This window comes from Crocodylus siamensis, chromosome 3 (genome assembly GCF_052110815.1).
Source record: "Crocodylus siamensis isolate JL-2025a chromosome 3, ASM5211081v1, whole genome shotgun sequence".
NCBI lineage: Eukaryota > Metazoa > Chordata > Crocodylia > Crocodylidae > Crocodylus > Crocodylus siamensis.
In genome coordinates this window covers 86,835,962-86,852,721 of record NC_143397.1, presented here as the reverse complement: position 1 = coordinate 86,852,721, position 16,760 = coordinate 86,835,962, and the positions used below count along the sequence as shown (strand labels likewise).

The following is a 16,760-nucleotide window of genomic DNA, read 5'->3' as shown; positions in this document are numbered from 1 at the left end:
AGGTCAGGCGCTGCCATCCTAGACTTGTCACTTTATATAGCCACTAAGACTTGTATTCCATGTTGTCTGAGGAAATACTTAATGCTATTAATGATACAACTCTAGATCAGTGTGAGTTGGATAGGGAATAAGTGGAAAAAGACATTCAAGCTCACTGACCTGTTGTTATTGTTGACTCTTAAATCAGCGCAAACTTAATCATAGAGAAGTAAAGCTGGAAGGGACTTCCCTAGATCACTTAGTCCAACCCCCTGCCTGAGGCAGGATCATCCCTATCCAAATTATCCTATACAAATCCAGTCAGAACTCTTAGTAAAACTTCCATCAACCCTGACACAATACCAGACATAACACCTTAACTTCCCACAGGTAGAGCAGAGGCACCATGGCAGCCAAAGTCCTGCTTCTGTGAAAAGTTGTTAATATATGGTCAAGAGATTCCAGGTAGAGGACCATGCCCTTTGCTGCAGAGGAAGGCAAAACTCCCCGCAGTCCATGCCAGTTTGAACATGGGATAGAATTCCTTTCTGACCCCAAATGTGGCAGTTGGTCTGACCCTGAATGGAGATTCAAGATGCTTTAGTTAATTGTCCCAGTGGGAACCTCTGGGTTTAAGTCCCAGGAGGAGCATTGGCATGCCCCAGTAAAAATCCTGACTTGGCTGCAGTCAATACCCAGTGCTTCTGAGGAAGGTCAAAAAACCAAACAAACCCTGACACTTGTAGCAGAAAAGAGTTGGCAGGAGAGAAGGATTCCTTCCCAGCCCTGTGTGTCAATCAGCAAAGCCCGGAAGTATGGGTGATTCCTGTAGCAGAATGTAAGCATAGCTACGCCTATATCATCCTCAACCAATGGCTGTCCAGCTTCTTGAACATCTAGTTGACCTCTAGTGATGGAGAGTCAACAAGTTCCCTAGGCAGTCTCTTCTACTGCTCGCTTGTTTTAACAGTGAAGTTTTTTTTCCCCCCTAATATCCAGTCTAAACCTGCTTTGCTGCAACTTTGGTCTATGACATGAAAGCAGTCTTCAAATGAGTGCTGCCATTGTTAGCGCTGGTGTCTCCCAGATAGTGCTAAAGGATCCTTAAAGTATAATTAACTCTTAAATGGAACATGAAATATGAATGCAGACAACTCAGTGTTCTGAAATCAAAGTCTAACTTTATAAATACAACAAATGTTATCTTAGCAGTTTCTATATACAGAGAGAGAAAAACATTCAGTACAAAGATCACTCCCAATCCCAGATGTTACTTTGCTCAACAGAAAACATGGCCTCTTATTTCCTGGAAGCAAAGGGTATGTTGTTGGCTGGGATAGTCCAGAATGGTGTTGAAGGCTGGATTTATGATGACCACACCTAACTTTCTTGCTGCCTCCTTTTCTGCTTTTCTTCAGCTTCACTCCTTCAATGACTCTTTGCTTTTGGATTATTCTCTCTGTGGTCAGCATGCTGTCCATATTTTGTCCTGTCAGCATATTCCATTGTTCAAAAGACACATTACGAGCACACCTCTTAATTTGGCTTTTGTGTGGTGTCTTACTTTGGACATTGTCTGTTGTTCTCACTTATCACTTATCACCTTTCAGTAACATATCCAATCATTTCATTCCTCTAATTCAGCTGGTTAGTGCCAAGTTCGGTTCGTTTGAGCTGGTAACAAGGCCATTGCTATGTTATGTTAGAATAACTTCTCACAGTGATTAAAATACAAAAAGCTATAATATAATGAGCACTATGAGCTCTACAAAAACAACTCAAGGCCAGGTAATAAACAAAATAAAAAGTTAATGAGTGTATACAAATCTTAAGCAATTATTTAATAAGGCTTAAATATAAACAATACTATAATGCACCACTCTATAAGCCGGTACAACTTTAAAGCATAAAATATGATGAGCTACCCTAATACCATAACTGGTAGATGGAGTGCTGCCATGGGAAAGTGGATCCCCCACTTTCACGTCCCCCTGCCTCTGCCCCTCTGCCTCCCTGACCATGTTCACCAGCACTCTGTCCAGTGATCCAGGGTTTTGCTGCACACACGGTCCCCTTCACCCTTGGGTTGCACATACCCACCAGCATGTGGACCATACTGGACTGCAACAGATTCAGCCATTTTTTGATGCCCTCCTTCAGCTGTCTGAACCTCTGGCAACAGTGGCTTGCCCCAACCAGGAACACCAATCCCCTGGAACCTCTCCATTTTGTTCTAAAGCTCCCTCACTATGGGAATCACCTGGCTGGTTGTTGGTGACCATGAACCTGCAGTTGAGCTTGCCCTGCCCAACGAGCCACCCTTGCACAGTGCAGGTCATGGCCCCGTGGTCTCTGTTGCCATGTGGGACTCATCCATCACCTCTGCTTGAAGGAGAGCCCACCAATGGCCTGACTGATCGCACCAGTGCCCTGTGAAGGGGAGGTAGGCATGATCTCCACCCCGGCTGCTCCAGATGTCCAAGGTGAAGTGTAAGGCCACCTGCAGACCTACCCTGCGCAGCTCCTCTCAAGTACTCCCAGCATGCTTCATATAGGGGAGGTCACCACCGTCCTGCTGAAGGTGGTGCGTACAGGCGTGGTATGATAGGGCCACAAGTGCCATGAGCTACCTGAACTCTGGCCACTCAGCTAAGCAGGGCTGGCCATCCAGAGCAAACATCTACCCAGTGTTCTAAGCGACCTCGCTCACCTTGGGAAGGTGCCCCCCTTTCCCTCTGCCTTTTCCCCCACTGGTCCAGGGTGGCCTGCCTGTGCTTCTGGGGGATGGGGGCTTTGGAGCGAGAGAAGGGACTTCCCTTTTGGCACACTCTCACTGGTGCCAGGCTGAGGAGGAGCAAAGGTATGGGGATGGTGCCTCCTGATGTGCATCAACATCCCTGTGGTGCTGAAGTGTTTCTTATCCTTGCCCTGGCTGGTCTTGCATCGGCAGTGTATACAGGTAGCATACCTGGGATCATCTGCCACCTCAAAATGATCCCACACTACGCTACCCTCTCGCTTCTGGGATGCGGGTGGGGATACTGCCTTATCCCTCTCCACAGCAGGCAGAGGCACGACAACAGGAACTTAGCTGAGCCTCCACAACCTCAACCTCCTCCAAGGTGCCTTCCGGAGAAGGAAACCTGGCTCTCGGAAGTTGGAGGGGTGTGGAGCAGAAACTCAGATTCCTCCTCCTTCCCCAGAACTTCTCTGGCTATGGCACTGAGCTCCCCTGCTCCAGATCCAGCTCCTCCTCTGGCACTGGAAAGCTCAGGCTGGAAACTGAAATTGGGGTGAAGGAGACTCGTGGTGGTGCTTGTCATAATGGTGATACTGGGGCTTCTGTTAGTGGAGGTGGGGCAGGTGCAGACACTGCTCCCATCTCCTTGCTGCCTCTAGCAGTAGAAGTCTAATGGCTGATAGGGAAGAGGATGCATATAAGTTTGGGGTGGGGGTGCCAGAAGACCTGGCAGGTGCCTTTCCAGCATGCTTCATAATGTTTGCTGTGCTAGAAAGTGTGTGTGTGTGTGTGTATAATATATCTTATATGTGCAATATATGTTCTATCTGTTTAATATATGTGTGTGTCCGGGCGGACGCAGGTAGAAGGCCCGGAAACCCATCCTACAGAGGGACCCAGGGCAGAGCCAACCCGCCGGGACAAGAAAGAGAAAAGCCCTGAAGATAGGGCGAGCTTACCTTTTTTAGGGAGAGATGAGCCAGATGAACTACGCTAGGATGGAACACCCACGTGATTCGTCAGCCACTTTTATTTTTGGCTGGGAGCGGCATGGGTGGATGACATCACTGGAAAACGCTATCCGGGTGAAATCAAAGCCAGTGGTAGGGAAATGGCAGGGGGAGCATTGCGGAAGGCAGATGGCAGGACTGGTCCCCAAGCTGAACACCAGCTGCACTGGCAGCCAGAAGAGAGCCTGAGGGAGGATCCATTGGAGGGGTCCAGGCCAGTTAAAGGGGACACTATGTCAGCTGGCAGTGAAACCAGATGAGGGAGGATAGCACTGAGAGATGTAGGAGCCACAGATGCTTGTGAGTGGGACAGGCTGAAGCCTCGTTCACTTTTTTTTTTTCTTTGGTGTGCTAATTCATTTTGTTATCCCGGGGCTCTAGCACAGGGATAGGGACCACGAGTGGCCCTTGTGGACCCATAGGAGCTGGGACAGCACGGCAGGTAGTAGTGCAGCAGGGGAGACCCAGAGTATTACCAGGGACGGCCCAATGTCCCAAAATCATCCTGTATAGGGGAAGACTGAAGGGAGCCAAATAGGCAAAGAGAGTGTGGGTGATGACATCGGAGGGTGAGTCAACTGCCCATCATTTGGCCATCCTAGAGGCTGGTGCATGGCTGGTGCATAGTGGAGGTGGAGCCCCAAGAGTACCTGCTGGGGGTAGTGCCCGACCTGGAAGGAGCCACAAGAAGGAGCCCCATGACTGAAAGGAAAGACCAGGTCATGGCAGGAAAGTATCGGGGTCTTCCTCGGGGTGAATGCGACTGAGCGTCAAGGCCACAGGAACAACCTCCACAGCCGACACTAGGTGCACGCTCCAAGGTGGCAAGGGACTGCCTACATGAGGCTGGGCGGGTACAAAGTGTTATATATCTCTGTGCAATATATCTTCTATCTGTAATAAATTGGAAAGGTGTATCCAATCCTTTCCAAGAACAGAGACTAGGAAGAGATTGACTACTAGGAAGCCAGTCATTGCAGCCATCCAGTACCTTTCACATGCTGTTGCTTCCAGACAGAGAGCTCACAAAAGGCAGAGAAAGGCTTCACACAGAGCCTTATATGCTGTTTCTCCGTCTCTTCCCCAGAGCACTGGTATTGGAAGAGACCTCAGGGACAGATCGCAGACACTGGCCAGCTACAGATGTCAGTATCAGAGCAGTCCTTCCCTCCCTCTTCCCCCTCCCTCTTCCAAGTTTTTTTTTTCCCCGCAAGCCCGCCTCTGAAGCATTCCTAAATGTTTCGGATGGTTTTGTTTAGTTTCAAGTTCGGTGTTTCAGGCGCCCGAAACACCTCTGAAATGAAATGTCTGCCAAAATTTTGCACAGTCCTACATTTCATGTTTATTGTATGGCAGTATTAAGGGCTTGTTGATGTTACAACCTTCCCTCTGCAGGCAGCTATTTTGGAGTGTGCCTCCACAGTCTTAGCTTCTGGCAGCTCAAGGTGACCTCATTTATAGCAGGTGTGCCATCAGGACACATGGCGCGCCTTGGGAGGCACCAGCTCTTAAAAGGGCTATGGCTGCCTACAGAAAGGACTGGCAGTCTACACCTACTTCTGGCAGTTTCCCTATGACAGCAAAAGCTTTCTGTCATTTGCAGACTGCGCTGTGTTGCTCTGCTGGAAGTGTGAAGGGGTTTTACTACTGATGGGAAACTGTGGGTGTGATGGCTCTAATTTTTGTGGTGGAACCAGTTCTGCAGGGAACAGTATAAGTAGGCCTAAGGTCATGTAGGTGCCTTAAATATAATTTTCTAAGCTTTATTGTAGTTAGATTACTTAAATTTAAGCTTAAATGCAAGACATTTGTTGCTTATTAAGGGCTTAATTTTGGGGTAGCCACAAAATTTGGGATAATCTGTAAATTATTGGTACACATTCTCAAACTAATGCTAATTTAATCTCGTCTCTGGGCTCATGTAATACAGTTAGAAAGTATATACATTATAGTATATTAAGTAGATTAAACAAAAGGGCAAGCTATGCTCTCTGTTAACCTGGAGGAAGTCTTGTAAAGTTATTTGAGATTTGTATCCTCAGGGAAATCAGTATGTGTTATATAACTTCTATGTGTATCTTCTCCTGCTCTTCTTAAAAGTAAGTTTGTTATAAATTATTAGGAAATGGGTTTTTATAAATTGTATTGCCCTAAGTGAAAGCTAAATACTTAACCTCTTTACAACCTTTTCTGTTTTTAAAAAGTCCCTGTAATGACCTGATGAAAAGGGAAAAGCTTAGAATGTAATGTGGTGTTACTCGATGTAAATGATTTCATTGATCACTTAATTTTTTTCAGATGCAAATTCTTTATTAACACTAATAAACTTTGCAATTAAAGTAATTTCAGCTGAAAATGATCATTAAATAGCAACTGTAACTCTGCCCCTGTTTTTGTACATGTGTATTGCAATATGGTACTTCATTCCATTATATGTAGTACTTGACATCGCTGGTCTCATACATCTTATAGGATACTGAACTTAAATCTTTGCAACTGTGCCCTGTTCCTGGAGCTTATTGATGAATATGGCAACAGGAATGAGTTCTGTGCACTGATGATAAATTTCAGAACACAATTTCTTAATTTAAACATTGCAATGAATAATACAATTATATTTTGAGACGGGTTTCTAACAATTGATTTTTACGTTGATGAGACACCAAATAAAACAGCGCTGAGTATAAGTCCCTTTATTTCGTATCTGGTGTATCCCCATATTCCAGGTTCAATAAACATCTGCACTTTAAAGGATCTCTTTTCCTTATGACTTGGATGTGCTAAAATTACCAGATCTCAGAAACCGTTTTTTGTTCTCTCCTAAATTAAGGATAGAGTATTTTAGCACAGGGAATTTAATTCTGATTAGGATGCTTTCTATGAATTGCCATGTAGTAGATAGAGTATTACATTTCTAAGAAAAGAAAAATTATCTGTGGAATCTAGGCAATGGTCAAAAACAGCACCATGGAGAGTATTCAGCCCTGCTTTACCTATCATTTACATAGGGTGGACTCTTTGATTGCTTCTCACAGAACTTGTTTTGTCTAATCATGACAATGAATTGGAGTTAGAGCTGTGAATCTTTGGACGGTTTCAGAATGTAATGTCTTGCATTTTAGATGATTATAAGTTATGTTTAACAAGGGTTTAAACAAATATAACAGTCCGACTTGCATTGTCTTAATAAACATGTTTCTTCCCCAAGAAAGATTTATGGAAAAAGCAAAAATTTCACGGCATTTTATTTTTATATAAGCACTTTTTTAGAGTTGAATTTGAACTGGACTTGAAAAGCACTTTCCAGAATGAAGCCCTTTTTGGTGGTTAATCAGCCACCTAAGAGTGCCCATCATACTTCCATTGAAGTCCATGTTAAAATTCTCCGTTATTGTAATGGGAACAGCAGTTTTTTGACTGAGGACAAGCTGTTTGATGCTCAATTACTTCCTGCAGCCTTCAGTCATGCAAAACTTGAGTTTACCTGTGTGCATACACAACAGGACTAGTCCCCAAGAGAGTCTATTATATTCCAAGTGCTCCATGGCTGCCATCCTTCCCTGTTGCCTTAAATACAAATCAAGACATACTTTGCATGCAGAAAAAGAACATTACATTTTGGAATTACTACACATGTACCAAATCACAGCACATGGTTACTTTTATCCCCTGTCCTTCCTAAATGTCTAGAAGACCTTAGTATCTAGAATTGGGGTCTGATTTTTTTCAGAGAGCTCATCTCCCTTTTTAAAGCACCGTAATAAGTTTTTAAAGCACCGTAATAAGTGGCAGTCAGAGTTGCTGTTTGCTGTGCATGATTTTCTTTTATTGGCCCTAATTATGGATGGACATCCTTTTAAACATCTCTCTTAATCTTATTTTAGAGCCTTATTCTGCCATCTTTTTTCATGTGTACCCTTTATTTGCACAAGTAACTTCTGTAAATTCTGCATGCATGACACACAGTTTACAGAGTTGAGCTCTTACACTTTAAGCTCCATTATGTTTCTAACTTGCTGTCTTTTGTTTCTGAAGATGCAAACTGTGAGCTCAGCCCTTTTGGGCATCGGCAAGACCTTTTTATAGCATCACAATTGCTTTGGTGTTCCCAGAGCTGGACTTAGTGCAGCTCTCCAGGCCTATAAACATGACTACCAGCTCCCTCTGCTGAAAGATAAGCTGTCCCTCTGCTCTTTCTTTTCTTCATGGAGAGGAAATAGGAAGGTGTAAAAGTGCCTTCCTTTTTGAGGAACAGGAAAAGACTTATATGACAAAGATTCAGTGTGGTGGTAGAGGTTAATATGCCATAGATACAGATGTTAAGAATTGTGTTTAGAGGATTACACATTTGTAGAACAGGAGGATGAAATTAATTCTGATATCTGAATTTTTTTTTTAAGTGTCTAGCTTCTATGATTTTATTGTGAGTGTCTTTTTTAAAGATTTTGCTTCAAGATCTAACTGCACAAATCATAATATTAAATGAGAATCCCAGCTTTCGTTATTTTAAAAATATGTTTCTAGGCCTACCTTGTTTCACAGACTAACTTTAAAAATACGAAGCAAGAGTATCCTAAAGGCCCAGGCGAGAAGGCCTAAAAGAACCTAATATGAGATGAAATATCCAGTGCTCAGGACATGAATCATGCAGTTTAAAAGACTAGGGGTTCAGTTCCTTGCTTTACCACAGACTGCTGTGACCTTGTACAAATGATGCATTGTACCTGTATCTCCATTCCCCATTTGTAAAAGAGGGAGAGTAGTACTGCTGTGCTACATAAAAAAAAAAATGTGAGAAACATAGGTGGTATGGTAATTGGAGCTCATAATACCTGAGGTACATGGCACATGAGGCTGAGCTGCTTCTAGTCTATGGAGTTGGTCCAAATGAGTCCATCATGACAAATGTAGCAGGACAGAGGAAAGAAGTAGTTGTACCAGTCCATATATTTTTCAGCTTTTCCATTCCTTCTTCAAACTTTACCCACATGCTGGTGATAATAAATGTATAGGGACAAATTCTTTCCTATATCAGAGCAATTATATGTAATTGCATAATACAGAGGAAGATTTGAATTTCTTAAGGGAGTAGCTGTGGAGGAGGGAATGTAGTAGTTCATGAAGTTGTGTGAAAATTTTCATCTTAATCAAAATAAGACCCCACAAGAAAATAAGAAATCATGGAAAAGAGGATATGTAATACAGGGGTTTTACCTGGCTCCCAGAACTCCTAGTGTAGGGGGGCACAGTGTTGCCTACTGCTAAGTTTCTTACTACAGAGCCAGCGATAGGGGCAGCAACAGCTGCATTAAGCCATATGCTACTGCCAGGTCCAGATCCAGCCTGCGAGGGTACCTTGTGAGCAAAACCTGGGCCATGAGAAGCCCTGTAGTTTGGATTTGGCCCATAGGTGCAGGTGATCTTGACACCCCCGACATAATGGATTAAAATGATGTGCACAATATTAGTATCTGACAATGAAGAAGCAAAAGCAGTTGGATGTTACAAGATTATGACAAATAGCTTTGGAAAATATTTCTAACTTTTTCATCATACACAAATACTGTAGTAGACATCGCAAGTTTTATTGGGTGAACTGTAATTTCTAGGTATGTTGGAGCAACACTATTACATAAAAAATCATGTTGTATTTTGTCAATAATCTACCACACTGTCAAAGGACTTGATAGATAGTTCATTGAGAGTCTTTAGGCCTGAAGCAAAATCCACTGAAGGCAACATTCTTAAAACAGTGATAAAACAGAAAAGTACTTATGATTAAGGCCAAAATAGGCAAGATGTTTGTGCAGTGTTTTTTTCAGTTTCACTTTGCAAATAAAGGCCACTATGGATTCTAATCCCCAATACTAATTTTTCCTCCTTTATGTTTTTCTGTTTTTACTAGGGCATCTAAAATGGATCTCAAGTGTTCTCTGGAAGAATGTGCAATGGCACTGAACTTATTTCTAAATAACAAATTCTCTGAAGCCCTGGAATTGCTTCGACCATGGTGAGGTCATATGTGTTGTTGTTTCTGCTGTTAGAATTAATGGAGATTCTATAAAGAATGCGTCCAGTTGCTGAAGATTAAAAGACTGTTTTAGAGGCCTTCACATTCATTAATTGCATTTATTCTCTTTTGCCCAAAAGGCAGTTTGACCCAGTTTCCCTAAACAGTGCATTCACTTACTCTTTGAATGCATTTATCGCAAGTGTCATCAGTTGATCCATGGACTGTATTATTTCAATCTTCTAAAATCAAGGTGAAGTCTTGGCAGGTGCATTGAGGAGATAGGCAGAGAGTAGACAGTCTGCAAAACCCCCTAATTTTGACCAAACAGGCTGGAAGGAAGATGTGGGCTGTGCTCAGACCTAGCTGACTGGCAAGTTGGAGGTTTTTCTCTCATCTGCCTCTATGAGCAGTGGGTAGATTTAGCTTGAAGTCTAGTGAGATGAATTTTAGGGGTGCACCAATAAAGATTTTTTTGGCTGATACTGATGGCCAATTATTAACCAGCCATATCAGCCAATACCGATCCAATAGCTGATATACAGCCTGGCAGTGTGGAGAGGAGCGTCCAGCTGGTAAGTCTGGGGGGCGGGGAATGGGGGGAGGCAGATCACGGCCCCTGTGGTGAGAGAATGGGGCTGGGACAGAGGCTGGCACTGCTCAGGCAGGGCAGGATCTGGGACAGAGCTGTGGGCATACCCCTGGGGGAGGCATGGGGGGTATGTGCCCCACTGGATCTGTGCATGGGGCAAAGGTGGGCTGCCTGCTGTAGGCTCAGGGCCAGGGGCTGCGCTGGCCTCTTCTTGGGAGGGGGGAGGGGGAAGTGGGGGCTAGGCCTGGGTTATGCTTAGGGCAGGCAACAGCAGTGTGGGAGGAGTGGCTACAGGGGGCTACAGCAAATTTTGGGGTGACTATTGCTCACCCTGTAGCCACCTCTCCTAGCACTGTCACCATCCACCCTGAGCGCAGCCCCAGCCCAACCCAGCTCCTCAAATGGGAAGAGGCTGGCCCACAGCGGGCAGTCTGCCCTTGGTCTGTGCACAAATCCGGAGGGCACATGCCCCCTCATGCCTCCCCTGGGGGTGCTTGCAGAGGTGGGGAGACTCCCACCGTCTCCACATCCCCCGCCCTGCTCCTGCTTCAGCTGGGCAGCCACTGCCCCAGCTCCACTCCCTCCCTCGTCATGGGATCATGATCTTCCTCACCTCCCCCACGCCCCTTTCTCCCCCACAGACTTACTGGCCGGCTGCTTTTCTCCACACTGCCAGGCTTTATTCCTGGCTGTATGCATTCTGTGGGTACATACATGCACACATTGGTGATGTTATCGGCTACATTGGCCAAAAATATCTGATTGCTGATATGTCAATTTTCCTTTTATCCTTGCTGATTTGAGATGTACTGATAAGTTGGTGCACCTCTAATAAATTTATCTTCCCTCAAGATTCTTCCTGCCCTTTTCTAGTACCTTTTGTCCACAAAGGAAATGGACATGAAATCAGAATAATAAAGGCTTGATTAATGGAAACATCTTGGTTTCTTACTATCTTCACTAAACATCATTTTATTTCTGTATTATGATACTTTCTCCATACCAATCCCTTTTTAGTGACAGGAGAGAACAATTTCTTTTGAATAGAAAGGAATGTTTGAAAGATTGGTGGCTTTTGATTTTCCCTAATCATGGTTAGGTATTCTAACTGTTTTTACATGTACGTTTTGGAGGCACACCAGCTCTGATTATAGTTCAGGTTTAAGTCCCCTCTGCCTAAGGAATATTCTAAGTGTTCTAGAAGTGCTTTGTTTACTCGCATTGTTTTGAAAATTGCTGGACCTTATAGGAGTGATATGACCTGATTTTATTGTGGGGATATCGCAGAATCATAGAAAATTAGGGTTGGATGGGACCTCAGGAGGTCATTAATCCAACCCCTTCCTCAAAGGAGGACCATCCCCAACTATATCATCTCAGCCAAAGCTTTGTATATCTGGCTCTTAAAAACCTTCAAGGATGGAGATTTCACAGCCTCTCTGGGTAATCTGTTCCAGTGCTTTACTAGCTTCCTAGTGAGAGAGTTTTTCCTAATATCGAACCTAAACTTCCCTTGCTGCAACTTCCCTTGCTCCTTGTTCTGCCACCACTGAAAACAGTCCAGCTCCACCCTCTTTTGAACCCCACTTCAGGTAGCTGAAGGCTACTATTAATTCCCCCCTCAGTCTCTCTTCTCCAGACTAAATAAGCCTCATTCCCTCAGCCTCTCCTCAGAAGTCAAGTGCCCCAGCCCTGTAACCATTTTCATTGCCCTCTGCTGCCGGACTCTCTCTCCAGTTTGTCTACATCCTTTTTGTAGTGGAGGGCCTAAAACTGGACACAGTACTCCACATGTGGCCTCACCAGTGCTGAATATAGGGCAATAATCACTTCCTGTGATCTGCTAGCAACTCTCCAACTAATACTACCCAGTATACTGTTGGCCTTCTTTGCAACAAGGGCATACTATTGACTCATATTCAACTTATTGTCCACTGTAACCCATAAGTCCTTTTCTGTAGAGCTGCTGCCTAGCTAGTCATTCCCCTGCATGTACCAGTGCATTAAATTGTTCTGTCCCAAGTGCAGGACTTCGCACTTCTCCTTATTGAACCTCATGAGACTTCTTTGGTTCAATCCTCCATTTGTTGTGGTCTCTGAATCCTTACTCTACCCTCCAGTGTATCTACTACTCCCCACAGCTTAGTGTCATCTGCAGACTTGCTGAGGGTGTAATCCATCCCATCTTCCAGCTTGTTGATGAAGATATTGGACAAAAGTGGCCCCAGGACCAATCCCTGGGACACTCCCCTTGTTATGGGCTGCAGCTAGACATCACACCATTAATTACTACCTTTTGAGTAAGTTTTCTGTCTACCTTATAGTGCATTCATCCAACCCATCTTTCCCTAGTGTGCTTGACAATGTTGTGTGAGATCTTATCAAAAGATTTGCTAAGATCAGGTTGGTCAGGCAAGATATGTCCTTGGTGAATCCATGGGGACTGTTCCTAATGACCTTCACCTCCAGGTGCTTTGAAATGGATTCCTTGAGGACCTGCTCCATGATTTTTCCAGGGACTGGAGTGAGGCTGCTCAGTCTGTAGCTTCCTGGATCCTCCTTCTTCCCTTTATTAAAGATGGGCACTGTGTCTGCTCTTTTGCAATCATCTAGGACCTCTCCATATCCGTACGAGTTTTCAGAGATAATGCCCAGCTGCTCTGCTGTTACATCAGCCAGCACTCTTGGGTGCATCACCTTTGGCTCTGCTCCATACGCTTGTACATGTCCAGCTTTTTTAAATAGTCCCTATCCTGTTCTTTCGCCACTGTTTGTTGCTCATCTCCTTCCCAAACTGTGCTGCCGTGTGCCATAGTCTGGGAGCTGACATTGCCTATGAAGACTGAGGTAAAAAAAGGCATCGAGTACTTCAGCTTTTCCCATATCTTCTGTCATTAGGTTGGGGATCCACACATTCCCTAATCTTCCTCTTGTTGCTGATGTAGTTCTAGAAACCCTTCTTGTTATTCTTTTTGCCCTGCTAATTCTTCAAGCTAATCTAAGATGCTACCTTGCCCTGCCTTCTGCCTAATTTAAGAGACTGTAGGTATTTCCTGAAATATAAGAAATGACACTTGGAGGCTGTAATGGTAGGTGAGAATGACTGTTTGTCCTTCCATACAAGTACCATCCAGGGAGCCTGCCTCTGGCAGTGGTTGTCTTGCCCCATGTATGTGTCAGGATCTGTATATGCTATCCTTCCTCATGCAATGATGGGGAGCAGGCTGGAGCTGGGGTGGGGTGGGGGTGTTAAAAGGAGTCAGCATGGAGGAATGCAGATTAGGCAGGCCGTAGGCCTGGAGGAATCAGGCCAAACAGAAAAAGCAAAGCCCAGCTTTATTTACATCTAGGCCTTTACGACCAAGGGAGTTTGTAAGCTGATGGCTGTGATGTATATAGCAGCATGGGGCACAGGACACCAAGGAACAGTTTTTTTATATGGTAATAATTTGTAAAGTGACAATGGCTTGTAGGAAAAGGAAGAGGAAGACTAGCTGGAAGTCTGTGGGATGAGTTGTATGTTATAAGTGATCACAGGTGACAGCTTCTTCTTGCAGGCTTGAAGTTACTGTAAACAAATGGAATACAGGCAGTCCTCAACTTACAATGTTTCGAGTTGCAACATTTCACACTTACAACGTTTATAAATTGACACCTGTTTAAACTTCCTGACGTCAGTTTTGACTTTACAATGCTTGATCTGATGCGACATCACGCCAGTGAACAAGTTCGCTGCATCACTCATCTCCCTGGAGAACACGTGCCCAAACTTCCTTGGACACTTTCTTTAAGAAAGCAGACAAGAATCCAGTAAAACCTGCAGCTAAGACTCATGAGAAGATTCCAGCCAAGAACCCTTTAAAAAGTCCAAACGAGTCCTTCAAGAAGTCCAGCAAAGTCACCTCAAAGAAGTCCTTCCGAATCAGTATGACTGCTATTTACAATATAAATACATTAGTGTAGCTATATTACTCATCTATAATTGATTCCGTACAAAATTCTGGGGTATTTCTGGTGAAAACAGAGTATCGGGCCTTGGTTCAGGAACCAATCCCCCATGTATAACATTGTTTCTTATGAGAAAATTGGTTCCAAGTTGCAATGTTTTGACTTAAGATGTGGTTTTCAGGAACCAATTGTGTTGTAAGTCTGAGGACTGCCTGTACAACTGTCAAGGGGTAGAACTTGTTTGATACCCCTCTCTGTGCTCTCAGAAGTTGTATCCTCCAAGCATTTCACATCAAAGTCATTATCACCATTGTGCTGCAACCAACTGCACAGGAAGTAGGGGATTCTTCAAGAAGCTGCAGTATTCACCCGCTTGGTTCTGGAACCACACTGATGCAATGGCTCTGGCAGCTTCACTGACAAGCTGCTGCCTTGCTGCTGAAGATGGCTGGTCTGACCTGTGAGAAGCCCCATGGGCTCAGGGGGCCAGACATCCCTTACCTAAGGCTGCATACAGACTTGCATTTCTATTGGTAAGAATTTCTCAGAAGTTCTTGGTAGAAAATTAGGCCAAGAGCTGGAATATAAGCATGTTCCAGCCCCATGGCTGGAGAGCTACTCAGATGGGTCCCCCTGGCTGGAGAACTTAAGAGGGCTACTTCCTGGGCCACCCCCACTCTTGGGACCCAAGGGCATGCTGTCAATAGGCATCCAGATGGGATGCACACAGGGTGATTTTAAGGTAGAGGCTCAGAAAAGTAGTGCTGGGGAGATTTTTTCTGACCCTTTGCCTGATTCCCCAGCCTTTAATAGCCATGCACGCCACCCAGCTGAGTGGCACGTGTATCATTTAAAGCCTACAAACTGGGGTGGGAAAACCTTTCCCTACTACAGGTCCTAGTCCTCAGGTCTTAGTAATCCCTCCCCTGCTGGGTGGTGGGGGTGGCATTTAAAGCCCAGGGACCAGGAACTGGGTTTGGGGACAGCTTCCCTAAGCCCAGTCCTTAGGAATCTCATGTGGCTACAAAGCTATCTGAGCCCAGTCTTTGGGAATCTTATGTGGCTGCAAGGTTGTCTGAGCTCAGGCAGTCTTGCCGACATAACACAGTTGACTCCTGCTCCTGTGGATGCCTTTGGTTCCACTAGGGAAGAGAGAAGATCTGTGGCTGCAGGGTTCATTCATGGCTGCAGAGTTGCCCGAGCCTGGGTTAGCTCTGTAGTCACAGGAGAATTGTCCCCCACTCCCCACATGCTTTCCAGTGGAATGGGTGTAGTGCATTGGGTGGAGGCTCTTTGGTTGGGCAGGGTCCCCACAGTGTTGCCTGACGGTTTGCTCTCCAAGGTAGAGCAGAGGACCGTGGGAATCTCTTTTCTTTCTCTGTCTCTTTTCTTTCTCTCTCTCCTGAAGTGCACAGGTGTTCAAGTTAGATCAGAAGGAAGATCTTCCTTCTAGATAACCAATTTAACTTCTTGCACAAGAGCCATTTTTCATCCACAAGACAGTTCTCAATCTTCTGTGTGCTCTCCTTTTTGTGTCGGGAGAGGCTTTTCTGTTGGCACAGATGGAACATCTGTATATAGCCTAAGTGAAGATCAACTCCTCTTTCTCCTCAGATGTCTAGAAAATTCACAGAGAAAGAACTTTGTGAATGCAGAGCCTACTATGTCCTTGTCCTTCCAGATGCAATGCCCAGCAAGATTCAAATGCCTGAAAACAGGAAATGGTGTTTTAAGGGCTTTGCCAATGTAGCCATAATTCTGTGTCCTTCACACCCTGTCTCCCTGAAGCTAGCATCTACCAGTGAGAATTATTTCCATGAAATGTAGAAGCATTGGATGGAATTGCTGAGAGGAGTAGTTTGAGCATAGCTGAGATGGGATAAGGGTATTTCATAGATTTTATAGACATTTGGGTTGGAAGGGACCCCGGAGGATCATCAAGTCCAGCCCCCTACCCCAAGGGCAGGAAGTCAGCAGGGATCATGGGATCCCAGCAAGACAAACATCCAAATGTGTCTTGAAGGCATTCAAAGCAGTGCTTAAACCGCCTCCAGTGGCAGTCTATTCCAAACCCTGGAAGCTTGGACAATTAAGAAGTTTTTCCTTATGTCTGAATCAGTTGCAGCAGAGTTTGTGACCATTCCATCTGGTTATCCCTTGGGGCACTCTGGTGAACAGACGTTCCCCCAGATCCTGATGAGCACCCCGATAAACTTATATGTGGCCACCAGATCACTCCTGAGCCTGCGCTTTTCTAGGCTGAAGAGTCCCATGGCTCTCGGCCTCCCATTATAAGGTCTGTTTTCCTGACCTCTGATCATGAGAATGGCTCTCCTGTGCACTCTCTCAAACTTCTCCACATCCTTTTTAAATTGAGAAGTCCAAAACTGGACGCAGTACTCCAGCTGCGGCCTCACCAAGGCTGAGTACAACGGGAGAATGACATCCCAAGATTTTCTTGAGAAGCATCTATGGATGCAA

General features: G+C 44.8%; 1 protein-coding gene across 2 annotated transcripts in view; it reads left to right on the top strand.

Annotated features, from left to right (window-relative positions):
• Positions 1 to 16,760, top strand: part of TTC39B (tetratricopeptide repeat domain 39B) — a 120,042-nt gene that overhangs the window by 45,873 nt on the left and 57,409 nt on the right. For both annotated transcript variants that reach the window (XM_090038732.1, XM_090038731.1), the window contains exon 3: positions 9,635 to 9,739. In XM_090038732.1, coding sequence (XP_089894858.1) covers positions 9,635 to 9,739 — 105 coding nt within the window. The remainder of the gene's footprint in view (positions 1 to 9,634; positions 9,740 to 16,760) is intronic.